At 43.4% G+C, this 26,756-nt stretch overlaps 1 protein-coding gene across 3 annotated transcripts in view; it reads right to left on the bottom strand.

Annotated features, from left to right (window-relative positions):
* The window catches only part of LOC139599891 (sphingosine-1-phosphate transporter SPNS2-like), a 136,179-nt gene that overhangs the window by 43,431 nt on the left and 65,992 nt on the right, over positions 1 to 26,756 (bottom strand). For all 3 annotated transcript variants that reach the window (XR_011682342.1, XR_011682341.1, XM_071447582.1), the window contains exons 4-8: positions 8,154 to 8,305; positions 6,252 to 6,318; positions 3,565 to 3,707; positions 2,298 to 2,450; positions 446 to 635 (exon numbers count right to left, since the gene is read on the bottom strand). Coding sequence is in view for 1 of the 3 variants with exons in the window: in XM_071447582.1 (XP_071303683.1) it covers positions 446 to 635; positions 2,298 to 2,450; positions 3,565 to 3,707; positions 6,252 to 6,318; positions 8,154 to 8,305 (705 nt within the window). In the remaining 2 variants the exon portion in view is untranslated. The remainder of the gene's footprint in view (positions 1 to 445; positions 636 to 2,297; positions 2,451 to 3,564; positions 3,708 to 6,251; positions 6,319 to 8,153; positions 8,306 to 26,756) is intronic.

The raw sequence follows: 26,756 nt of genomic DNA, 5'->3' as shown, positions 1-26,756 counted from the left end.
ATCACTGGGTTATTAATACTGGCCTGGTGCAATCCACCTGGTTGTGGAAATGAATGGTACTGGAAGGGAGCCAGAAGCTTGCCCACAGACAAATTACACTGTAATTGTCATCTGGTACCACTGCAGCTACATCACCCTCACTGCAAGGGAAGTGCTCAATCTTCCTGTACCAAAACATTAGGCAAGAGCAATAAAGGTGTGGATTGAGGTGCAGATAGAACAGCCCAAAGGCTGTGGGTTTCCATGGAGCTCTGAATTCTGATGGCAGCAGGGATAAGCAGCTGAGATTTCAGGCACACTTAGATGGTGCCAGCATGCCAAGAGGCAAAAAGAAGGACATTCAGAAGGGCAAAGAGAACATCCCAGGCTTTCTGCAGGGGACAGAAACGCACACAGCCCTCAAGGAGTTTGCTAGGGGCTGGCATATGGAAAGGATTTTACTTACATAGGCTCCCACAATGCTGCTCTTGGCTGCCACGAAGATCAGACAGATGAAGATGGCTGAGCCCAGCATCCCAACAGCACAGACAAGAGGATCAGCTCGCTGGGTCTTGGACCTGCACCATTTGGTGGCTCCTGCCCCTGTGATTACACCCAGGAAGCCAGTGAAGCACGTGATTGCTCCAAAAATCAAACTGTCCAAAAATAAAAAATGAAAAAAAAAAGGAAAGAAAGAAAGAAAATAAGAGAAATGTGGGAGGATTTTTTTGGAGTTTTTCCCCAAAATGGGCATAGTCTCTGGGTATTATATTTTATTAGGTACTATTATTTTATTATGTATTATTGTTTTATTAGTTATTATTATTTTATTAGGTATTGTTATTTTATTATTAATAATATAATTATTAGGGTAAACTGACTAATTTGCACCATTTGCATAATGGCTTTGCAAATTTTAAATAAAACAAATGCTCATGATTTTAGCCCTTTCCCCCTGCAATTAAGAAAAACACAGCACAGGAAATTGATCATTGTACACAGGTTGTGATCTATGGGCAAAGGGGTGCAAAGGGCTCACACTGCTTCCCTCAGTGGAACTGGGATTCCTAGGAAGAGCCTGCCCAGCTAATTATGTATGCAAAAAACTAATTAATAACATTTCATTGATCACATGAGGGGAAATCATGGACAGGCACCAGGAAGCTTCAGGGCAAGGAAACCTAACAGGACTCTTAAACACCAGTGATTTCCAACATACTTTGACTTTATAACTCCTTTCAGGCCACTTCAAAGAAGCTTTTTGCTGTTAGGTTATACATTTGAAATGAGTTAATTTCAATTTAAAGAGCCAGGAGGATTCTCCATATGATATGTGCAGGACTTGGATTACAGGGCCTTGGGCAACCACATCAGAGTAGCTTGAGGACAGCTCAAAATTGAGGTGTCATCAAGGAGGGGGAAATTCTCTTTGTAAACAGCAGGCAGGCAGTCAGGCTGGAGCTGTGTGTTTGGCTCACTGCATTTTTGTGGAACAGCCTGAGCTTGCCTGCTGGACACCCTGGTTGATGGACTCCACACCACTAACTACCTTAATTGAGATGGGATTATGTTATGGCAAGAAGGTTTCCCTAATATTATTTTCCCTCATGAGCTAAAAAGCAAAAGATCTGACAAAAAGCTTTTTTAGTATCTGTTATTTACCTGGAGGAATGCTTTTATAGCATTTCTTGGTTTGTGCCCCCAATGTAAATCACAAAATGAAGAATTACTTTTCACAGCTTATGTGTTGCAAGTGATATTCCATAACCAGGACTGAAAACAAACCACTGTAAAACATCAAACACTCCAGCCCAAAGTGTCCCAGATCTCTGGGACATCTTCAGCAAAACTCAGCACACACAGCAGTTTACAGAGCAATAAAACAGAGAAGTCCTGCCTCACACAGAAACAAAAGCCTACAGGATTAGTCCCTGCAGCTTTAGGGAAACCATTCCAACCTCTGAATTACAGGCACCACTGGGGCTTCCTAACCTGCCAGCTTATTCTGGGTCCTAAGGAACCAAATTCTCAGCTCTCCAAACATCCTCCTTAGAGGATTTCTCTTTTCTGCTCTGCACCACAGCCTGGGAACTAAGACAGAGCTGAGGTCATTGCTTCTCCCTCGGTTTGACTTCATGCAATGAAGAAGAGAAATAAAGCCTAGTTTACAACCCCAGCATTTCCTATCATTGTTACAAGGACCTAGAGGAAATTACAGACATTCTAGTACCTTGTCTCTGTGGGACTTGCCTGTTTCCTCTGGTAAATAACCCCCACCCCCTCTCCCCCTGTGTGAAGCAGCTGACTCTGGCTCTCACCTATCTTTGGTGCCACAGGGCTGGGAGCTGCAGGTCTCTGCTGTCTTCTGCACAACCTGTGCTCTGTGAAGGTACAGAGGGATCCACATTCCAAGGGCCCCCGTGGCAAAGGAGACAGCTGAGGTGGCCAGGGATGAGAACACATAGCTGCGGCTGGGAGACAAAACCAAGAGAAGGTTCAGTGAAACAAATGGAAAAGCAGGACCCCCATGCAGGGGCCAGGGCTTCAGTGACAAAGGCCAGTGTCCCCCCACACCTGCCACTTCTCTTTGCCAAGGGGCAGAGGTAACACAAGGCAAAAAGGAATGGAGAATAAGAAGCATGGAATATCCACATGTGATGCTCCACTTATAATAACAAACTGAACTCATCAGAGTGCTACCCAGGGGCTGTTTGAGAAGGCAATCAGAACTTGGTCACTAAGACAGGATATGTGACTTTCAGGGCTTTCACCCTAATGTCACCTGTTTACTTGGAGGAGCAGTGTCACTTCTCCCTCCCCATCCATGCCACCATGTGGTTACTACTTACACAAACTACCAAAGGCAGTAACATAGAAATAATGCTAAATTAGCTCACATTGCTCTTCATAGTCCTTTGGCCCTGGATGACAATACCAGGGAGGTGTTCTAGCCAGTAGTTCCATCATAAATTTCCCATCAGAATTACAGGGTAACCCTGAATTCACAAGTGAAAGTATTTGCACATTCACAGGCCAGACTTCTGGAAGGAAGTGCAGCTGCTGAAGCACTTGTGAGCATGTGAACCTTTATGCACACAGACAAGTGCCCAAGCACATTCAGTTCTCATGGATTCAGCCACCTGTGGTTGTTCAGATATATTTAAACTTGCCATAGTTCAAGCTTCTGTGTGGTTTTTTATCTTAAATTGCTGAAACTCTTTTCCCCCTCAGCAGAATAGCTCTTTTAAAGAAGAAAAAGGATCTAAGTGTCTGAACAGCAGTGGCACAACAATTAATACAGGAACACAGCAATTTCTACACTTCAAAGGCCCTGATTTGTGTGAAGTATGAGCCAAGCAAAGCAAGCTTTTTCTTAGATGCCAATCTTGGAAAGGTTAGAGCAAAACTTGGAATTCATCATTGTCACAGCAGTCAATACCTCATGTAAGTGTGATTTTCTTCCCTAGGTCCACAGACTAAACTTCCTGCAACTCCCTGCATGTCATCACTTTCCAGTCTCACTGTGCTAAATCCAGACCACTGGATGTTCCAGAGGCAAAACATGGTTTTTACTCATGCTCTTACTTTCTAATCAATGCTTTCATGTCTCTCAGCCATGAAGTCCGAGCCTTCAGCTGTCCCCCAAGCTGTTCAGCATTTCCTCTTTTAGCAGCAGGCACAAAAATCAAGATGAGTGTCCCTGTTATCATTCCCAGGAGTGGAGATACCTGCAAGAAAGGAGCAGGGAATTAGCACAGGAGCCAGGAGGGTTTGCTTTGACTGGTCAGGAAGAAGCAGAAGACATCCTTTTGGTTTCAGTGACTGCTCCTCACAGCCAGCCAGAACCTGTGAGCATCGAGGCATCTGCTCCTGTCCTTCCTCCATGTCATTCTCTGGGCTCTCTCATCTCACTCTGGACACATGCAGCTTTGAAATTACCCTGAGTAAGGCAGTCCATTGTGTTAATAAGTACCAAGATTCATCTAAACATGATTCTTGAGTGATGTTTAACTCTTTGGAAACCTACTCCCAGCTGGCCTGAGAGACCAGCTGGTTTCTGGGTGAGTGCAGAGGCCATTTAAAGGCAATTAAGATTGAGCTGAAAGATCTCTGGATGTAGGGAACATGCTGGTTTTGAAAACCCTTGCTTGATACACATCCCTCTTCCAGCCAACCCACAATGGCTTCCTGTTTTCAGGCATCTTCCTCGACCAAGAACACTGAAAGACACCGACCAAGAAACACTGAAATTCAGGCTGGAAGATAGGGAAACAACACATTCAAAGGCTTGGTTTCCCAATATCCAACCCTTTCTCCCAAGTACTAGGCAAAATTACAAAGATCCCACAGCATTTATAAGAACTATTCTTGTTTTGACACTGAAATTCCATTATTGTCAGAATGGAAAACAGCTCCATCAGGAAAATAGGAACATGGATTTCACTGAACTATCATCTCATCTAGACATGCTATTTAAAAAATAATTCCTGTTCAAGAAAAAAAAAAAAAGCTTCCATTATTAACCTAAGAATTGCCTTTACACATGGAGCAGTGTTTCATGTCCAAAGATGACAAACTCACAATCCTTCTAGGAAAGGAAAGACAAAAGTATTTCAGAATTTAAAAGTCAGGAAAATCACTCATCCAGGAATACATTGAAGCCTGATACAGTATCCTAATGACACGTGAACAGAAGACACAGAACTGGTAAAAAATATTGGAAATGCTGTTTTTTCTACAGCCAAATGATTGCAAGTGTCTTTGATTTTTATCTAAAAGCTTAAGTACCCATCAGGACAATATCCATGGGCACTCAGTAATGCTGCAGTGAAACACTTGCTTTATTGTTAGATCTAGAGACAAAGCTGCCACTTGTCCATGTGCCCTGCTGTCTTTTTCAGCCCACTGAAGTGTGGATTATTCCTGACCTCTTCTGTATTTGGAGCCTACAGGAGATCACAGAGGGAAGCATCATCTTGGGGAGTCATTCCCATCTTGTAAGAGCACACAATTGCCACAGGGATGGAAGCTGCTTTACACTGATGTCTGGATGCTTTTTAGATGTGCTGTGTGACTACAAAGACTGAGCAATGGTGTTCAAAGCAACCCCCACAGATGTGTGCAGCCCATCAGATTCCCCAGATTTTGTACAGCCAGGGAGTCCTGCCCCAATGTGTCATTTATAGTAGAAATCATGAGCTGTAAGGGGTACAGTCTTGCAGATAGCTGGATTTCTCAGGATAACTATGAAGACACCACCTGAAAAGTTCTAGTAGTGATCTCTTTTCACAGATTAACCATTTGGGTTTTCCAAGAGTGCTCCAGTTAAAGCCCACTGACCAGAGGACAGGCTTTGGGGTTTTTACTTCTTGTGTTTGCCTCTGCTCAAAAGTTCATGTTACTCTTAAATATTTCTGCTAATGAGGCAGCATCCTCCTGGTGGGAAGCTTTAGGCTACTCCACTTTCCACTCCAGGTGCACAGCTGGAAACTGCCCTCCACTCTCCCAGATGAACCATTCATGGTGATGCTCCTGGCTTTGCTTACCCTGGGCACGGCCTGTGTCACAGAGGGTGTATTTGCTTCAGATGGGAACCCTTGCATTTCATCACCAACTGTTATAAACAGTGCTGGCCTGAGCTTCATGAGATTCATGGTCCCCATGAAGTGCCAGAGCCAGAGAATGCACCTCACATGCCACCCACAGCACCAAAGGTCAGAAACCAGTTCTGCTGGGCCACTTCCTCTCGGCTCTTTCAAGACATCTTTGTGTGCAGAAGCTGTTTGTGAGCATGTGATTGGAGTGGATTATCTTTTCAGCCCATTTATCAGGGTCCCAAGAGGTTAAAATAGAAGGAAATGGAGTGTCTCAGGGCAGAAAAACAAGCGGAAACTGGAACAAAGTGTTTTTTCCTCAAAGCCGGAAGCCATTCTCAGAGTTTCTTGACAGCAGGAGACTGAAAGACTGTGGAGTTGATTTAAGGCCAATGCCTCATCTTCCTGCCCCCATCAAAAAGTCATGATTGATTGATTGATTGATAACAAAGTGATTGGAAAATTCTTGCTCCCAAGCAGGGAAAACTCCAAGTCCCACAAGCTCACAAATCTTTGCTTAGAGAGTGCATCTGCCGTGCACTCAACACCCACAGATGTAACCTCCAATCCTTCACCTTTCAGGTACAATAACAGGTTGGGCCATTGTGTGATGGAACTCTTGCTAACACTAATCAACCAACCAGCTCTCATTAAGGTGTGCCATTAAGAGGGACTTACCCGCAGTGCCCAGTGCCAGTCTCCAGCAACCTGCTTCACACTCGAGCCAGTGATGTACCCCAAGCCACTGCAAGAAAGGCCAAGAGAGAGCTGGTCAGAGCCTGAAGTGTGCCACACTCACAGCTGTTCTTAGACAAAGGCAAAGAGAGGCACAACCAACTGTGTGCCCTCAGCTCTCTTGTCCTACAGGAAGAGAGATGGGGATTGAAGCAGATGGTGGCTACTATGTGACTCTACCCAGCAGTGCTGATCTAAAAATGTCCAAATCTGATGGAAATTTGGAAGTTTATAGCTGACCTTTCAATCTACAGTGGATGGAAAGAAAGACTTTAAAAGAATTTATTTCCCAATTTCACTTCTACATCAGGCCTTTCTCTGTACTTATATGAATATTGAACAATTTTATGTTCAAGCTTTCAGTTAAAAAGTGCCCTTCAAGGACAGGCCGTATTCCATCATTAGATTATTTTTCTTCTTGCCACTAAATAATACTTGGTTCTAATTAAGCAGGAAGAGACTGCTTGCTGTTAGCTTGGAAGAAAAACCAAGAAGAACATACAAGAAGTTTGCTGGGAGACCTTCAGCCACATGTAAGACAAAAGGTGCATCACAAGAGACTAAAGGTGAACATACCACATACATTTCTTTCAACATGAACTGAAGGTAAATACCCTTTTTCAAAACTGCTGCATTTGTTGCTGAGACTGCCTTGGCTAAAGTTGCCAGGATTGCAATGGGACAACTGTGAACCCCCCTCCCTGACCCCCCTTCCTTTATTGAAGAGTCTGCTAAGCTTTGGAGGTTGTCAGACCTCCCTAGAACTGGGCATTTTACCCAGACAGGCCCCAAAATCAAGCCATGAATCATCACAGACTGGTTTGGGTTGGGAAGAAACTTAAAATTCATCCAGTTCTATCCCCTGCCATGGCAGGGACACCTCCCACTGTCCCAGGCTGCTCCAAGGCCTGTCCAGCCTTGGGCACTTCCAGGGATCCAGGGGCAGCCACAGCTGCTCTGGGAACCTGTGCCAGGGCTTCACCACCTTCACAGGGAGGAATTTCTTCCTAATATCCAATCAAAGCCTCTTTCAGTTTACAGCCCTTGTCCTATCCTCCATGGCTTTGTAATCCACGCTGCTGCTGGATGTTGAGACAATGAAGTCCCAGAATCAGGTTCAACAGGATGAATATTTGTAATTTCTTTTAAGTTCATTGAATTTTCTATGTGAATCCTTGGTCCTCTTGGCAAATTACTCTTTTCACCAGTTAAGGATCTGTTTCTCTCTATTTCCTCAAGAGCAAAAGGATGTTTGTGAGTTTTATCTCACAGGTAAGTGCTCCAGCTTGTAAAATGCACCACCAGAAGTTTTTCTCTGAGTTTGGAACATGTTGCCCATGGATTCCCTGCTGGAAATGAACCCATATTGCCCTTTTTCCCAGGATGTTGTCCAGCTCTGGGAAACTATGCAAACTATGCAAAGCCACCTTGCTGACAATACCACAATAGAGGGTCAGCCATTATTTTAAAAAATAAAAATAATGACAGATTCCCTCCTGTCCCAACAATCAGATACTGTGTTGGGCTGATAAAGAAATTCCACTGGAATAAAAAGTCAGCTAAAATATTTTTATTCCATTTCCACCCCATTGCTGTAAAAATGGAGGAAAAAAACTAAATAAACCAACAACGAACTTCCCATTAGTTCCCAAAAGTCACACATGAACCAGTAACAGGGCAAAAAAAAGAATCTAATTCCTGCAACTAATTAGTCACTGCTCACAATATTTTCCTGTCTACATTCCAGCCAAGGTCAAGAACTATCATCATTAGCAATTTCAGATCTATGTGAGTTTATTTAAGAGAGAAGCCATAAGCAGATTGAAGAATCTTTGTGTCACTTACCTGCCCAGAGGAATTGCAAAGTAGAAAACAGAGAGCATCAGGGTCCTTGTGTTTTTGGTGAACAGGTCTCCGATGATGGTTGGTGCAATAGTAGAATAACTCGCTTCACCAATGCCAACCAAACCCCGGGAGAGCACAAAGAGCCAGAAATACTGAGAAAAGAAATAGAAACATTAGCAGGTCCCCCCTTGGCTTTTTTAATTCAGGATGGACAGCAGTCAGGGAAATACAAGTTCATGTGACTGGAAAATGATGCTCCTGTATGCATTTATTTTTAGAACTTCAGAGCTGTTTCATTTGTCTTTTGCCCAGAAGAAAGGGACTATAAGTTTTTGTGAATATTTATAGGCATGAAAGAAAAGTAATAATAAAACATTTACTCAGTGACATTCAAGAACATGTCCTAAAAGAGGCAGAAGACCCCCAGTTTGTTGCCAGATCCCAGCTCACTCTTGCTGCTTTGGGAAGGCCTGGGGAGGTGGGTGAGTGTAACAAACCCTGCTCTGGGATCCAGGAACAGCAACTCCTGCTGAGCACAACCCATCCTTCCCAGTGTGCCAAGGACAGGTTCTACTGGGAAATCCTAAAGGCTATTCAAAGCTGGGAAAGAGTGGAACCTGCAACCCCCCAAACTAAATGTCTTCCTTCACTAAAAGCTATGGAGTAATGGAATCTTTCAAAGGTGCTAAGCACCCATCTCACTCCACTTGCCTTGAACAGCAGCAGACACCTCCCCAGAACTCTCAGAGGAGACCTGAGCTTCACTGGGAGCCCAGGAACATCTGTGTCCTCTGCAAGCAGGACCTGCAGGGAATGATCCAGAGCCACACAGGGCAGGGGCATGCAGGAGGCATTCAGCTGCCCAGGGAGCACTGCCTGGCTGGCTGAAGGGCAATCCCACAGGGTGAGGATATATCAAAAAACAGGCGACCCCAACATCTGGGAATGACTGGCAGCTGACTCCATTGATCCAGAATGCTGAACAATTGCTTTATTAAAACTACATTATATTACATTATACTGTACTATATTAAAGAATACTAAAAGGATACTATACTATACTATACTGTACTATACTATATATACTAAAGAAAGATCATGACTGTCTCCAGACAGTCAGGACACAGCTTCTTCCAACTGGCCAAGGAAACAAAACAATCCTCAGCAGAATCCAACTGACAAATCACTTCAGGTAAACAATCTTCCTAATATTCCACATGTGCAAAAACAACAGGAGCAGCAAGTAAAGATAAGAGTTGTTTTCTCTTTCCTCTCTCTGTTCAGAGAATGTGAATGCCACAAGGATACACCTCACATTCAGCACAACTCAATCTAAAATGGCCACAAAGAATTTGCTTATCCAGTAGAATTTTTTTAATGGGCCATTTCAATCAACACTTTCATGAACTGTGAGGACCTGATTTTCAACCTAAGCTCTTTCACTGCCCCTGCAGTTTTCTGGGTGCTGCTAAGTGCAGGCTAAGACACAATGCTTTGATGCCTGAATACCAGATACATGAGAACAAACAAACTCTCAGCCATCTAAGCAGCTTGAGCTACACCCAGAAATAATTGCAGGGACAGAAATGAAGCAGTCAATGCAGAAAGTTGTAAGCACGGGGAAATGTATTTCTACAAATTTAACCTCTATAAATCCTCAATTTGCTGTCATTATTCTGTAGATCATTTGTGAGAAGAACAGCAGGGATTTAAACTGAAGGAAGGCATGCTTAAATTAGATATTAGGAAGAAATTGTTCCCTGTGAGGATGGTGAGGCCCTGGCACAGGATGCCCAGAGCAGCTGTGGCTGCCCCATCCTTGGAAGTGTCTAAGGCAAGTTTGGATGGGATTTGGAGTAACCTGGGACAGTGGAAGGTGCCCCTGCCCATGGCAGGGGGTGGGATGGGATGAATTTTAAGTTCCTTCCCTTCCTCTGTGATTCTGTGCTTATGATATGTCCTTAACCATGAAAGTGCTTTGGGAAAAACGAGCAATTACCAATTCTCCTTCTTCAGATAGGAAAAAGTCAAGGGAAATGACTGATTTTGTGCCTACAACAAATCCAAGCTAGAGTACAAGTCTCATTCACAAACATGGAAAACACCATGCAGACTCCAAGCCATGTGCCTCAGTCATAAATACATCCATCAGCAGACAAAAATCTACCACTGACACGTTTGCATTGTTTACCTCACTGGATTCCCTGGTTGAAAAGAACATTTTGAGGATTCCAACAGCCACAAAAACAAAATACTTTTGTGTACTCTTCACTTCCTCATATTTTGGTGTGAATTGTGGAGCAATATGCATTTTCTGCAGGAATACAGGTTCCTTGTTTGCTGGCAGGGTGCGTGCAGTGCTGCTCACGTTCATACATCTCCCACAAGCTGCACACACGGAACTCACACACGTGGGTGTGAGCAGAAAGGGCAATACTGTGACTCAAGGGATTTAATTTCTGCCAATTTCCCAATGCTCAACCACTCCACTGCAGAAATATGCTGGCAGTCATTGGTGCACAGGTAACCAATGTATTTTGAATGAGCAACAGTATTTATAACGTGCTGAAAGGCTTAGTCATGCAGAATTAGAAAGCAGGGAACTGCAGGCTGGCTGTGGTTTCTGAGGAGGTTTAGAGCTGGATCACAGAGAGGGTGACAGGCAAAGTAGTCACCTGCCTGGGATGAAATGGGCAGTGTTACCTACAACTGGAGAATGACAAGTTTGTAAATGCACTGGATGTTCCTGAAATTTGAAATACCTACAGCAAAATGACACAAGTCTGTGCTCACCAGCTGGTATTGCCCCCAGTGAATGCACTGGGTAGGAATTTCCTCCAAACAATGCTGTGAGAAGGTTCCTCTTACAATCCTTGTGCAAAGCAGGAAAACTGTACCAAGTGTTCCTTTTGTGGTAGAGTGACTCAGTTTCATCAATACCATGGAATCAGATGCCCAATACCATGAAATCATCTGCAACAAGTAACACATACACTCTTCCCTCTCAGTTCCTCCTCAGATCCTTCTCCCTGGCTTATCCCATGCTGACACACTCCAAATATCTGTTTAATATTTAAACTATGTTTTTTGAACCAGTGGTATTCAAACTTAAGTAATAAGATTTTTATTTCATCTGGGAATAAAAGCAGTCTTAAAAAACATAATCCACATAAAGACCTGAATAGTATTGCCCTTCTGAGATCAGATATGCAAGACTACAGACCATCCAGCCATTAGGTTGTGACAACTAGATTAAACATACAAAAATCTAAAACAATTTAGGGAATTATTTATAGTTGGTTCTATGCTGTGCCTGGGTTTGGAGCTCTATATCTAGGATTAAAGAGCTAATTCCTCTTCTTACCAGTTCTTTGGGATCTTTGGCTAGCATGCACCCTGTTGGAATTTATATGATAAAATTAATTTGCTAAAATGAGCTGGGACCCCCCGTCTTCCATCTCTAATCAGTCACTCAAAATTTATGTTTTAGCTCTGAAGAGGGACAGCTGGGGAGCTCCCCAAGGCAAAAAGTGGCTCCATCCATGACAGGCCTTGTCTTTTTGTCTTCCATATAAGAAGAAAAAAATACAAACAACAAAACAACTCTAAAATTCTTATGCTGCTGCTCATTTGCACCACAGGCAAATTCCATGAACCACTCAGAAACTGGTCCCAAACCCACTCCATATGCAGTACAGACAACTGCTATTTTTTGTGTACATTTGTACAATTCCACCCATAGAACATCCCTTTTCCTCTCCAAGTGTATGTGGACATGACAACCTGCACAAACACATGGCAAAGTCAGATATTCCACATGCTGAGGGAAATTGTGTTCTCTTCCACAGCTGTAGCAGAACCTCTGCCATTTCCTCTGCACTGGATTTTCCCCCCACTGCTTTTCCATTTATGTACTACCTCAGGGTTCTCAGGAGTTTAATGAAAGAAAAAGGGCTGACACCAGCTCAATTCTGCCAGTGCTCAAAGCAGAACAGGCAGCTCAGACTTTAACTGAATTTCACTGTTCCCCAAGCAGAAATTGATATATATTGAAGAAGCCAGTTTCTTTCTATATGACTTGGTAACTCTGCTGTAATTTGTTCATCTGTGCAAGTAGGTTTCTGGCAGGAAAATTGAAAATATCTGAGTCAGCTTTCAGGACCTGAACTAATTCCCTCCCCATAGGTTAAGCCCCAGCAGCCTCAACACTTACCAGCAGTGTTTTCCTAAAATTAAATGCCTGAAATGGAAGTTTTTTTGAAACAAGGTGCTATTAGGGCAAGCAATTAATTTGTCTTTAATTTTGGAACGCAGTTATATCAGAGACTGTCTGCACCTCCATGAGAGCTGCCACCACCTCCAGGTTTGGAGAGATGCAGAGGGTTTTCATAGCCTCAATCCCCCTCGTTGCCTGTGTGCCAGCCCAAGGTGCAGCTCCCTGGCTGTGCTGGATTCTGCAGCCACAGAGCAGCTCTGTGGCACCAGCCTGGCTGTGGCACTGGGAAGGGACACCTGGCCCACACAACCTGCCTGCTACGAGCTCCAGGAGCAAGCCAGGGTACAAAATCTGCTCCTGGAACTCACAGCAGGCAGGTTGTGGGGCTCAGGGCTTCCAGTCCCTTTCTCCAGCTTGTGTGGCTGGTGAGACACAAGCCAGGGAAGATTCCAGTACACCATAAACCATCAACATATGGAAAGAATGTTGGCTGCAGAGACCCAGAACTGTCACAGCCTTCCTGGGAATTTCCCTTCAAGAGATGTCATCAGCAGAAATTAATGCATGGAGAAAGCACCCACACCTATGAATGGGAGGTACAAGGGTCAATGGATGTGCTCTCTTCTTCCCATCTCCCAAATACATAGAAGGAAAAACAGCCTCTAGCCATAAAACAAAAGAAACCAAATTCCCCAAAATAGAAGTGAGTTTCAGAAGGGATACAAATCTTTATCCCTTGGGGATGTGCCAATAAGGAATAGAACATTTTACCTGCCAACTTCTACATTTCTTAAACTATCAGCAAGGCATAGACAGCAAGAGTGACAGATCATGAGGTCCAAGGGACCTGGTCTCATTACTGTCACCAGTGTCACCAAACACCAAAAGCTATGGATGTGACACTCCTTCCAGAATTTACAGCTGAAAAAAGCTTTCACAGTTGGAGTTAAATATTCATAATACAGAACCATTGAATTGTTTAGGTTGGAAAAGACCTCTAAGAACATCAGGTCCCACAGATAAAAAGTACAATGTGGTTTCTAGTCACACCTTCATACTGACTTTACTCTCAATCTCCTGCACACATAAATGTTTGATGGCCTAGGACACATGACTGGCTTTAATCATGTTTGCTGAAAGCTCCTAATTATACATTTATCCTGGTTGTATAGACCATTCAGGGAGTAATATGTGTTTTAAGAGGTCTAATTACAGCTTGAAGTTCTTTCTCCTTTTTTAATTAGCTAACAAAAGGAGTAAAGCCACTGGGTCTTTAAAAGATTATCTGCCAGTGGTAAACCTATAATCTGCCAAATATGTGTACAACTCTGAGCCACCAGATTTACTGTCTAAAGAATCATATGATCCTTAAGCTTTGTTTATTAAGTATTTGCATTTGAATGTGGAATAGCTTGTAAGGGTCTCAAGAGAAGCTGAACACATGCTGCTTTCAGATGAGGGACACATGGACTGAGAGATCCCACAGACAGAGACACTCTAGAGTTATGAATTCCTGGGTGTGCACAGCACCAATGCAATCCATGTTTAAATCTGCTGTTGCTGGCCTAAAAGAAGGATCTTTTACACTGCTGTACCTGTACCCTTCCCTATATGAGGATGCTGATAACTCCTGTGGATAATGCATTTAGCTGATGTAAAAGAGGACTCAGTACCATTCAATTCCTCTCTGAGCTGAGTTTTGCCATATATTCCTTCTTTTATTTTATAAACATTATGCAAAATCAAGAATATGGAATCAGAGTTTGCATCTTTTGAAAGAAGATGTGCATGAAGTCATTCCTCCCACAGGCAGCTGGGGTTGCCACACAGAGCCTAAAATGTGGTGAAATGACAATAAACTAAGGAGAAAGCATTGGGATTGACCTAATTTCCCTGAGTTACACTCCTGTATTTCTCCAGCTGGCTGAGCCTTGCACTAGGCAGCCAGGGTAGCACAGCAGTCCCAAGTGATCAGTTGGATAAATCTGAGACACTGCAGGAGCCATTTGATCAAAGTAAAGCCCACAGGGCTCCAATATTGATCCAAGGGCTGCACAACAGTGCTTCCCTTTGACAGCTGCACTCACAGGCAAGAATTTGCCCTCCTTGAACAGACCCTGCATTTTCTGGCCAGGCAAACACCACTTCCTCCTCTGCTCCAGTAAGTTTCCCCAGCACTTTGCAGGGTTTCAGTGGTTGATGATGACACACCACACCTTTTGCCAAAAGATGCACCATTAACTATGAGGTAAGCCAAAGCAGGAACCTGCTCTGAGTATCGGGGTGGTGACTAAGAGCATTGACTCCTGCACAGTCACAGCTCAGATTCCAGCTCATTAGCTGAGAGTCACTGCAGAGCTGAGCACTGGAATGACATAACATATTTGCTTAAACACAAAAAGCTCCAATTCTCTCAGCCCTCCCAGGAATGAGGGCTCACCTTGAAAAATATGAGAGTTTCTAAGTCAAACAAGGACACTGACATTGCACAAGAGACAAGCTGACATTAAACAATGAGGTTGGTGTTTCAAATTCCATTCTGTGCCTGGCTGCATGACAAAGGCCACAGCAGAACAGATGAGCTTAAATACATTTTCCAACAGTGTGCACCCCTAAAGCTTTAAGAATTTTGCATATATATCAGCAAGGCACCTGGCTTCCATTGCTGGATACAAGTTCTGGGCACAAATACTTGATGGGAATGCTATGTCAAATCTAGATATGAAACTCAAAGTTACATGCCTCACCTTTTCAAACATCAATGGTTCTAACTCTTCTCTAATAAAAGCAGAATAAATATTGTAAAGAGCTAGAGAAGGACTACACAGTACTGGTGAATTGTTCCATGCCAATCCTGAAGAACATGTCCTCCTGTCAAGTTCAGCCCAGATTTTTAAGTAACTGAATATTCATTCCAAATTTTGGCCATCTGATGTCTTACCATCTGGGAGATCTTTGAGCAGAAACAAAGAAAGATGAATTTCTTTTTCTTTATTGACAAGTAATCTTACCTAATCCCTCATGGGAATTGCCAGCCAAGAGACCAAAATACAAACCAGCATGAGGGCAAAACCGTGCACTGAGATGTTTTGTTGATCAGTACTTTCCTCCCCTGTTCAGGGGTTGGCCAAGCACTGGTTTCAGGATTTCCTACAAGCAAAGGGAAATTTCATTTACGTTTAAATGAAATTTCCAGTATTTTAGTTTGTGCCCCTTGCCTCATCTTTTCACTGGGAACCTTTGAGAACAGTCTGGCTGCATCTTCACAGCTCCCATCAGGTTATGCTCAGTCTCTGGGTGGTACAGAGGGACCAGCAGGGCACATGCTCAGGTGGAGACTGGCTGGAGACAGGCTGATGGGTTATCAGCTCTGAGTCAATGCTGACAGCTATCAGTGTTTATCTGTTTGCTGTAGAGATACCAGTGCACTGAGTAGCTCATGCTAGAGCTACCTGTCAGATAAATCTAATTATGAACCACCCTTCTCACCTCCACCAAGAGTTCTCCCCTTATCAGCCCTGAGTCCTGCACCCAGGGCAGAGGCACTGCAGCTGCTGCTTCTGCCGTTTATCCCTATGCAGGGAAGTGATTGGGTTTAAACTCCTCTTTTCTTCCCTCATTGTGTGTATTATCTCTCACTCCTGCCTGCTTCTCACTCCCCATCTCTACTATCACACCCACTCTGTAAGTCATGACTGCACACAACATTTCCCAGAACTTCCATCACCACTGGATTCTATTTGAGTTCTACAGTTTCCTCCCTTCAAAGGGAACTCTTGATGCTAAGTCCATCTTCCATCACCATTTTTAAACTGCTCTTCTCCTTTGCAGACACTCACAGAATAAGAGAATACCTGAGACTGGGAGGAGTTTTGGAGATAGTCTGGTCCCTGTCCCCTGGTCACAGCAGGACCAACAACAGGCTGACCAGGATAATGTCCAATTGAGCTTTGAGTAGCTCCAAAGATGGAGGAGCCACAGCCAGGCTGGACAGCCTGTGGCAGTGTGGGACCATCCTCAAAAATTGCTTCTTCTTACGTTTAAATGAAATTTCCAGTATTTTAGTTTGTGCCCCTTGCCTCATCTTTCCACTGGGAACCTTTGAGAACAGTCTGGCTGCATCTTCAGAGCTCCCATCAGGTATCAACACACACCAAAGCAGCACTAGGGGCTCTATGGGGACAGCAGCACTTCTGGAGTGAGGATGCCACTTTGACAAAGGTAAAGTATTTAAATTCAGTTAAATCCATATGGCAGACACCATCTCACGTTTGCTGTGTCTCTGCCACATTCACACCAGCCAGGTTTTGCTTCACTCCTTTTCCCTCAAGCCTGCTTGGCATAGAAAGTATCCTAGTTTAAATATTTATGTCTGGCAAAGGATGCTTCTCTTACCCAAAGATCCTCCCCTCAACTCTCACAAGCAGGTCACTAAAATTCAAGTGCAAATGCTCCAGGCTTTCTTCCTTCAAGTGTTCACAGGTTTTATTTCCACATTCACATTAGTTTTATTCACATGTATTTATTCCACATATGCTGGCTGGAGGTTATAACTGTGTTACAGATGAGACCACACCAAAATTTAACAGCAAGCAACTGATTTACTGAAACCTTAATCCATTTGATTAATCATTTCCTCAAGGGTCAATACTGAAACCCTTTGCATTTAGGATGGACTTTTACAACAGCTTCTAAAGCAGGTCTGATTCCTCTGCAGCATCCATTTACACTTTGTCAAACACTTCCAAACTTCAGCTCATTTGGATGCATTAAGTGTCTCACTGATTCTCAGCTCTGAACACCTCACCTTTGAACAATTCCCTTTTGGGAAAATTCAGCTGCTACTCAGAGCCCTAAGAGGAGAAAAGAGACTACAGCAGGCAGAAAGAGGTCAAAATACATATTTAAATATAAAAATGAGCAAGGGACATGAAGCAAAGTCCACTCACCTTTCCTTTGATTGCCTCTAGTATTTGTTAATGGCTTTAGTTCTCCCAGGTAGCCTGTTCAGGCACACTCAATAGAATGTGGAAAGTTTTATTTGGGAATGCATTTAAGATTCTGGCTGATTAAAGCATCCCTATTTTATGAGATTTATATTATTATTTAGTATATAAAAACAACCAGTAAAGACTGTAAGATACTCCTTTTTCAACTCATCACACCCTTCAATCAGCAACTAAAGTGTTTAACAACTGCAAACCTACAAGGAGGTTCTAAGGTGAAACACCCAATTAAGTGCTCTGGAGATAAAAAACAAACCCAAAGGACCTTGGAAGTAGCAAAACTCCCACAGCCCTTCTTCCACAGAGCTGCTTTGTGCTTCACAGGGCCAAAAATCTGTGGCAAGGTTTTCTGAGCTATTTACAAATACTGAATGTGAAAATCCCTTTCAACACTAAAATTTCAGTGTCTGAAATCCAGCTTCCCATCACTCTCCTCCTTGCAAAGCTGTGGCACTCCTGAGGGAATCCTCTGATGCTTTTCAGTCATTTTTGGGCAGCACAAAGAAAAACCAAAAAACCAAAGCAAGCCCAATTCCCATTCTCCATCCCATTAGAGAGTGTAATTACAAGACACTGGGTGATGAAGCAGCACCACCAGGTCCTGACAATAAACTGAGTAAAGACAAAGCAGCATTTTAGCTCCCTAACTGAAGGGCTTTTCATTTGATTGACCTGCTCATGGTAAAAATACTACAACATGCAAATGGTGGGATTTACATTCTCCTCAGTTTAGTTTCTTGGTCATTAATATTGGATTAATGACAGGGACCTGGGATGAAATTAGGAGGGAGGTACCAGGTTACTCACACACCAAACCCCATCCAGCAGATGCAATGTTGCTGTAAAATAGACCTGAAGAAAAAGGCTGATGTTCAAATAAATCACAGGGTTCATAAAGAGCCCCATGTTCCCAGTGCCTGGTAGAAGACAGTTAAAACATTTCTTTTCATCCTTGGCTCTGGTGTAAGGCCCAGAGGAGCCCATGGCCCTTCACATGGCTGAAATAGTGATCATTTGTCCCTGTTACAAAACCATTACACCAGAATGTATCTTCCAAAAGTGTTCCCCTAAGAACACTGATAGTTCTGGGTCGGAAGCAAATGGCTGCTTTTTGTTCCAGATCTGTCAGGTGGGACACACTCACCAGCACTTGCCTCCAATATCTCTGGCATTAGGCACTATCACAGTTTCCTTCCTGAGATGTGCAAACACAGCCATAATCACAAAAATAGGCACTGGAAAAAATGCAATGTATTTTTGCAACTGTGGAAACACTGCAAGGTTTTTGACAGACTCAGGTTGCCAAATGCAGCTGGAATATGGGGTGGCATTCACTGAACCAAAGGATATTCACAGGCAGTAATGGGCTACTGTGGCCCAGCCACAGATGAGCCACAAGCAAAGCCTAAATCCAAGCAACAAAGAGATGCCACATTTTTCAGAACAAACATTTTGAGGCATTGGTACCTAGCACTAACAACATCTGCACCTCCAGTGATGTCTATAGAAATGTGTGAGATCCAGCCTCTTTAACATGATGGGCCATCTTGGCTCAAACTCCTTAGTTTGGACCAATTCTTAAGCAAAAATTTAGTCAAATCCATCAGGTTGGATTGGAGATTCTTGGAGAGCACAACCCCATGTCCCTACCCCTGAAACCATTGCAGAAACAGTTTTCTCAGTTTCTCAGCATCCTTTGAAAAAAGCTTCATCCAACTGACTGAGACACCCAGGTGAGAACACTTTGCCTCCACTGGACAGGTTTTCAAGTGTAGAACAAGTTTTGAGAGTGCATGAAGGACACATTTTAAGGGAATCCCTCAAGGTTTAAATGAAATTAGCACAAAGTTACAGTCCCTGCAACTTTTCCCATACTGTTGGTTCTGCTGATTCTTGGCATCTTTTGCTTTGCATATGCTAAAAGCCAAGTACACCAGCAGGTCAGCTCTTGCAGCAACTTTGCTGAAGAGCCATTGAAATCATTCCAAACTCTGATTTTTGCTCCTGCTTTCTCTTTTCACGCTTCCCTGGGCTTGCTGACTCAATCAAGATCCAGAGGCCTCCAAGAACCCTGCAGAAGGCTGAGCTTGCATTATGTTTGGCCCATATCTGAGAGATGCCTCTCTTCTAGCATCAGATTTCCAGAGAGAAAGTGGTGCACCCACCAATTCCTTCTACTTTGGAGTTGCTTCTTTTTCATGATCTTCCTTGAACAGTTGTCATGTTCCTTTTTGAAGTGTTATTAATTGACAAGGTTTTGTCGTGCTGTAGCTTAATTTCATTCTTTAAATCCAGCCTATCTGACAAAATGACAGCCTATTAAACCACACTAAACACATTTGGATGTTTTGTGACTATCTTCTCATGAGGCTTCATCACTCATGTTTTCAGATTTGATGATCATCACCACTGCCAGGGATTTCCAGCTCAAAATCTATCAAGGAGGGTTGAGATTAGTACTCTAATTTGACTTATCTGAATTGCAAATGCAGTGTTTTGTGTAGCCTGGGAACTTTATACATTTAAAAGAAATGTCAACACTTCAAAAGACTAATTTAGCACCTGGTACTGTAAAACATTTCCCTTTTTCCCACTATTTGCACATGACTTAGAACATAATGGTCCTTTTCTCAGCCTTTATGCACAACCCAGGAGGCCAAGGCTGTGTGGCCATTGAGGCAGCACTTACACTTCCCAAGGAGTGACTGATGCATTTGGATCAGCAGGCAAGCAGGAGCTCAACCAAAGAAAGGCTCAAATCCATACTTTTGCATCTGAACAGAAGCCAGAGCCTGAATAACACATTCTTTCTCTCCTGCATCCTTGTTTTTCAGGACAATACACACAACCTTCAAGAACCATCCTGCTAATGGAAAGTTTAGATTTGTTTCCAGGCCTCCTAATGAGCCTAAACCTGGGATGAATGGATTGTTTTCTTTGTGAGGCACCATTAACCAAACTCTGCTGAAGCATTGTGCTTCCTCCCAAGGCAGAAGCTCCAAGAACACCATCCTTAAACTGTCTCACATATATCCATGCTGAACACACATCAGTTTACAGCCTTCAAAAATGGTAACATTTCTCCAGACCCATATCTGACCATCCCAGTGGATCATGAAGGCACACCTTCCACACCACCACCTTGGCACCCTCCCTGTACCCTGAGTACACAGCTAGTTGGGAACTCATTCCCAAACTAACAGGGCCACCCAGGCACTGCAGCAGTGACTGCTTTGCCCTCTCAACTCGTCTGAGCAAGCCAGGCACCCCCTGTGGAAGCCCAGCATGCAGCCATGGACCCCACACCAGGAATGATGGTGTGTCCCTCAGGCCACAGCACCACTGCAAGGATCCTGCCAGGCTGATAGGAAATTTAACAATTCCTTTGTATTTTAACATTTGCTTGGAAACTCACATGCAGCACTACTGGGGTTTTCTTTCATTTATTTTTTTCACACCAACTGATTAAACCACAATCTATTTAAGGAACATTTTCCCTTTCTTCCTTTCCTTCAATGTTTTGAACAAGGTTGAGCTTAAGATACTGTCATAATTACTTATAAAACATAATGCTAAAGCATTATAGAGATTTCCACTTACACAGAGTTAAGAAATAAGACATCATTTGTGTTCCATCAGCATGGCCTGGGGTTAGGCCTCTGCTGCAGCATGACAAGCAGAACATACATTTTAACAGACAAGACAAGAAGAAGGAATATTTCCAAGACACACACAGCCTGGAAATAAAACAATCATGCCTTCTTCCCTCTGCCTCCTTAGCAAATAACTGGCCCAGGTGAGATTCCCTGCTCAGGCACAACAAAAGCAGGACAGGTGGAATGTTACAGGCAGGCATTGCTCCCACACCATCCATCAGCTGACACAGCAGATTAACTTTCCTACTCTTCAACCCAGATACTATAAATTCAGCTTTCTGCAAAAAAAGTGGGACAAACCTGTAAAGGTCTTTGGCCTGCAAAAATCTTTCATGCACCATGCTGCTGTCTCTAAGCTTTTCCATGATCCAGTGAAACAGCACCAAATGTGTGTTGATGTAGGGTCTGACTCAATTGCCACAGACACACAAAAGGTTCCCACAGACTTCTAAAGAAGGAGCTGAATCAGAGCCACAATCACAGACCCTGTGATAATGGTTTCAACATCTTCCAGTAACCCAGATAACAAAGAGTGCTCTGAAACAGGACAGGCAATTACAGAGGGCCCTCACTGGGACCCTGTGCACACCAGCACTGAGCTCTGAGCCTGTTCCTGGGGCTCTCCCAGCACAAACCTCTGTCCACCTGCTCCAGAAAATGCCTGAGCTCTGAGGGGCAGCTCTGACATCTCAGTGCCAGTACCTGTCCTCATTCCACTGAACTGGAATCACAGCCTCTGCTGCAGTACACAGTGAGCGAGTTCTGATGCTAAGCAATGGAAACATCTCTTCTTTCATACCCACAGTGTTTGATTCAGATACTGTGTGATTTCAGACCAACTAATGACCTAAAAGGAGGTGCAGGAAGCACATTTGTGGACACATAGCTGCACACAGCTGGGGTGATTTGAGGAATTTGAATAGGACACGGTGCCAGACTGACCCCAACTGGGGGGTGCATCTGGGCTGCTCTCAGGTCCCAGAAGGGAGAGCAAAACCATTCCTGTTCTAGACAGCTGCAGATGGGAAATGCAATGTGTGGTAGAGATATTCCTTATGATAGTTACTCGAGGCTCATTTTCCTCATCACAGGAATAAGCCTTCTGAGCAGGCTGTGGAACTGTGCCGTGTCTCTCCTGGCAGCCACCACCAGCTGTGTTGTCAATAACTCTTCCCAAATGCTTCACAGGTACATGGACACAGATACTGGATGGAAAAACCCCAACACTGAGCAGAAAATACACTTCAATTTCTGGTAACACCTTTGAAAAGCTGCCTGCTCTCACAGATTGGCTTTTCTGGGTCTGATGCTCTGAGAACACCTTAATCTAGTTTTCATTTATAGTTTCCCTTGGAAGAGTGACAGGTACAAAGGGACAAGGTAAGAACATAAAATGACCAGGAGACAAACACATGACAGTAATTCTGCACTCTACAACTATTTCATTTATATAAATCTTTTCCCAGTGCTTCCATCCTTGGTTAGCAAAATCTGAGGGAGCAGTGAGGACCCAAGATTGAAGAGTTCAAATCATTGCACTTGTCCGTGCAAGAGAAGATGTTCTTACAGAAAAACAGTTTTTCATACAATATTTGGAATCAGCTGTGCTGAAGATGATAGCAGACTTGACAGATACCCAGAGTACTTTAAGACCAGCTCAGTCAGTGCTCCATTATTAAAGGAATAACCAACAGTGTATTTTTTACTACAGTACACCTCATATAATCCATATTAAAAGGTGTGAGATAGTGACACATACAAGAGCACTGGGAAGACCACTTGGAAGGAACAGCAGGTGCCTTCTTGCTGCTGAGGGGTTAAAAAAATGGTGCTCTTCAATTTCCACATGGTGATGCTGGGTTAATGGCTGGACTCCATGATCTCAGAGGTCTTTTCCAGCCTTAACAATTCTATAATTCTAAAAGGGGCTGTGGGAACTATCTCTCTTTAAATTACCTCTCAGAAATACAAGAGAGGGCCAGTGGGGCAGAATCAGTGCATACAGAATTCCACTCTGCAGTGTAAAGCAGAGATGAGAGCCCTTATCCTTTCCCTCTCTTACTGGGACTTCTGGGCCACCTTAGCCCAGCACCTCCTGCAGCTGGCACCCAGTGAGCCCAGTGCCCCTTGCAGAGGAGGGAGCTCTGCCAGCTGGAAGGAGAGGACATGCAGGGACTGCCACATCTCCCTTCAGAGAGCAGAGGGCATCTTGTGGTGCAGGGGCACTGGGGCAGCACAAAGGGGCAGAGCTGCACCTGGGAGGGATTTTGGAGCTGACACCACCCACACAGGGAGCACCAGCACCCACCTGATGCTGGTAACAGAGTCCACAGCAGGGAGCATTTCTCCTGAGCAGTGTGCAGAAATCCCAATGTCAACAGCACTTGCTTGTCTGCAGGGCTCCTGTGCCACATCAGAGCTGGTAACCACAGCAGAGCCAGCCAGGAGCTCTGGCCATGCCCCTCTTTAGTGCTCCAGCATCACCTGTGTGACAGCCTGGGCTGCTGGGAAGTGCCTGTGAGGGAAGGGACTGGATGCACACACAGCTGCCTGCCCAAAGCTGCTGGGAGAATCCCTTTGGCCTTTTTCCTACAAGAGAGCTCTGCTCAAAAATAACAGGCCGGAACAGTAGGATATAAACATTCCAGTAATTCAGGGGGACTTCAAAGACAACACTCAGTCTCCTAACATTTAAATGTTGGCTTGGGGATTTCAGTTTTGTTTATGTTTTTCAGGCTGTGTATTTTTCTAGCACAGTGGAACCACAGGCACAGGAGCTGTATGTTTTATATTACAACTTCTGCTGGAGCACTTAAAACTAAAGGCTTTTCTTTTTTTCCTATAGTGAATCATCATGTGTAGGGGGTGGTTGGATTATATTTATGTTTTTAAAATTAACCCAGCTAACCATTTGTTCCATACTGCACACAATTTGTTGCTTCTCTTTTAGAAACTCCTTGAAAGACAAGTTTTGGAAATAAAAATACATCTGGCAAGTCTGAAAGACAGGACTTGAGCAAGCACTGCAGACTAACTGGAACCCCACCGTGGACAATTTGCTTCCTCTTCCAGAGATAAATCAAAATAAAAGGAAAAGAAAACAACACTAAGAGAAATACCTATCCAGAGGTAAATTGCAGTGGGAGCAAAAAGGTTTTATCATGTCAGCTATATCAAAGTCTGAACAGAAATATTTACCCCAAGAACTGGAGAATTCACAAGCACATTCCTGGTTTACCTTGTCAATGCTTTGCTTTTCCATTTCCCAATTTTCTGGCTGGTGTCTCCCAGCCAACCCCCATTCCCACAGCCTGCCCTGGCTGCTGATGAGGACTCCTGGTCTCCCAGCCTGATGGAACAGAAGCCTTGGCTCATTGGTAAGCCAGCACATCCTTTACACAGGAATATGCTTTATTCAAGGTATTTACATGGACATAGCAGTATTTCAGAAGACTAGAGAACAGCCTGCAAATGTTCACCTCCAAGCTCTTTCTTGCTTTAAGATAGAGGTGTCTGCCTATCTTAGGGGAGAGGGATCCTGGTGTCCCAGAGGGCTGTGCTGAGAGGGGCAGGAAGTTTAGCACCAAACCCCAGGGCTCACCTAAGACAATCTGCTGCTCAGACAAACCAGCTGAGAACATTTATCATGACCAATAGATGTGGAGATCCAAGCAGCCAGAAACAAACTCTCCTGATGATCACTCCTGGTAACCAGGTTGCTTCATATTAAGCTGTTCAGAAAGAGAGAAATGGTGCAGTTGGGATTACAGACCCTTCCCAATGACACCTTGGAATATAAACCACCTCAGGGTGATCAGCCACCACATGCAATCAGGCACTGTGCTCATCAAAATGCTACCCAGGGAAATAAACTGGTTACTTATTAAATCAGAGTTTATATTGATGCAGAGGAAGACAAACATATATTTAGCTTTTTGTGTGGTGGGAAACATATCCAGGTAAAGAAACTCTATGAAGATTGTGCCCTTGGTGCATTAATATCCAGGTAAAGAAACTCTATGAAGATTGTGCCCTTGGTGCATTACTTTGGGATATGACTCTATACCACACAAAAGCCTTCTGATTTTTTGTTGCTTTATTACAGTTCATGAACCAACAACCAGCAAGTGTTTTCCCCAAACGCCTGGCAAAAGCCAAAAACGACACAAGAAAGGGTTTTGCAGGTGAAAGTGCCAAAAGTTGTGCTGATAGGTGCAGACCTGATTTAAAGTCAGGTTTAAAGGGAGGAAATCTCTAAGCAGGTGTTTTTGTACTCAGAAAATAAAAATTAAGATACATAGATTATTTATTGAAGCTTCTATAAATGGAGTTAATCTGGAGATATGTCTGGATATGTACCAACTTTACATAATTTTAGATCATTGAACAAGTTTGTTAATGATTTCTTAATGGAACTTTTATTTTAGTAAGTGCTAAACAGTGTTACAGAGGAGAAATATGCAAGTACCAAAGCAGAGGAGGCCTCATGTGTTATCCTTCCATAGAGAAATTTTGTACTAACATAAATCAGCAAACAACATTAAAAAGTGAGCTTATCAATGTTATCTCAGTCTTACTACTTCTGGTGATTTTCTTGAGTTAAATTTATCATTAGCTATTTTTATCCATGGAAACAGGTGTATTTATGGAATCAATCTGTGATACAGTATTTATTTGGTTTCTTACTATGATTTGTTTCAAAATTAATTTAAGATCTCATGAACAATAACCAAGCTTTTAAGCATGAGTTGTCCTGTTTCTATTTTGCTATGTGTGGAATTCATGCATTGCTCTTTTCTATCACCCCCTACATGCACTGGAACTACCTCCAAATTTTGGTCTAATTTTCTTTTTCATTGTGAGAGTCTATTATCTAATTATTTAGTACTTACCAGCAGATAAGACATTAATTCTACATTTATTTGACAGTTATTATTCCATTTTAGGAACCCAGAGATACTTGATAATAAATAACTAATGATATTTTAAAAAGGCAGAGCTCTCTAATAACTGTCTGCATGGCACATGTATCCAATTCCTGATTTATCTGCTAATTTTCAGTTACTTTTTTTAACCCAAGCAGAATAAAATAGCATTTAGACAGTATCTTAGATGAGCTGTTTACTGCACTCCAATCCCTTTGTGCTGGGACAGAGTTAATTTGGGTTAATTTTTGGCTGGGACAGAGTTAATTTTCTTCCCAGTAGCTGGGATGGGACCATGTTTTAGATTTGTGCTGAGAACAGAGCTGATAACACAGGGATGTTTTCATTGCTGAGCAAGGGTTACACAGAGCCAAGGTCCTTTCTGCTCCTCAGCCCCCAGAGAAGGGCTGGGGACACAGGAATTGGGGGGACACAGCTGACCCCAGGGACAGCCAGACCACAGGGCACCATGCTCAGCAGATGAAGCTGTGGCAGGACAGTAGCACAAATAAGAATGAACATGCCTCTCTCTGTACATTTGTCTGCACAATAATCTAGCCATTGACCCAAACAACTGCATTTTTCATGGCTTCCTTTAGATGTTCAAATTTTAGCCAGGATCTGACACGGTACCAAAGAGCTTTACAAACTGGGTGCCTTCAGAGTTCACCAGCTCTGTAGCTGCTCTTGGCCTTTGTTAAGCTGTCTCTTTCCATTTGCACTCCAGATTTCAGCTGTGTGCTGTGCATTCTATTTAATTACACAGAGACAGGATGCATGAGGCACTAGGCTCCATCAAA

The sequence above is a fragment of the Agelaius tricolor genome, unplaced genomic scaffold, assembly GCF_023055355.1.
Source record: "Agelaius tricolor isolate 1412-34295 unplaced genomic scaffold, bAgeTri1.0.p SCAF_25, whole genome shotgun sequence".
Classification (NCBI taxonomy): Eukaryota; Metazoa; Chordata; class Aves; order Passeriformes; family Icteridae; genus Agelaius; species Agelaius tricolor.
This window is presented reverse-complemented; position numbering and strand designations above follow the sequence as displayed.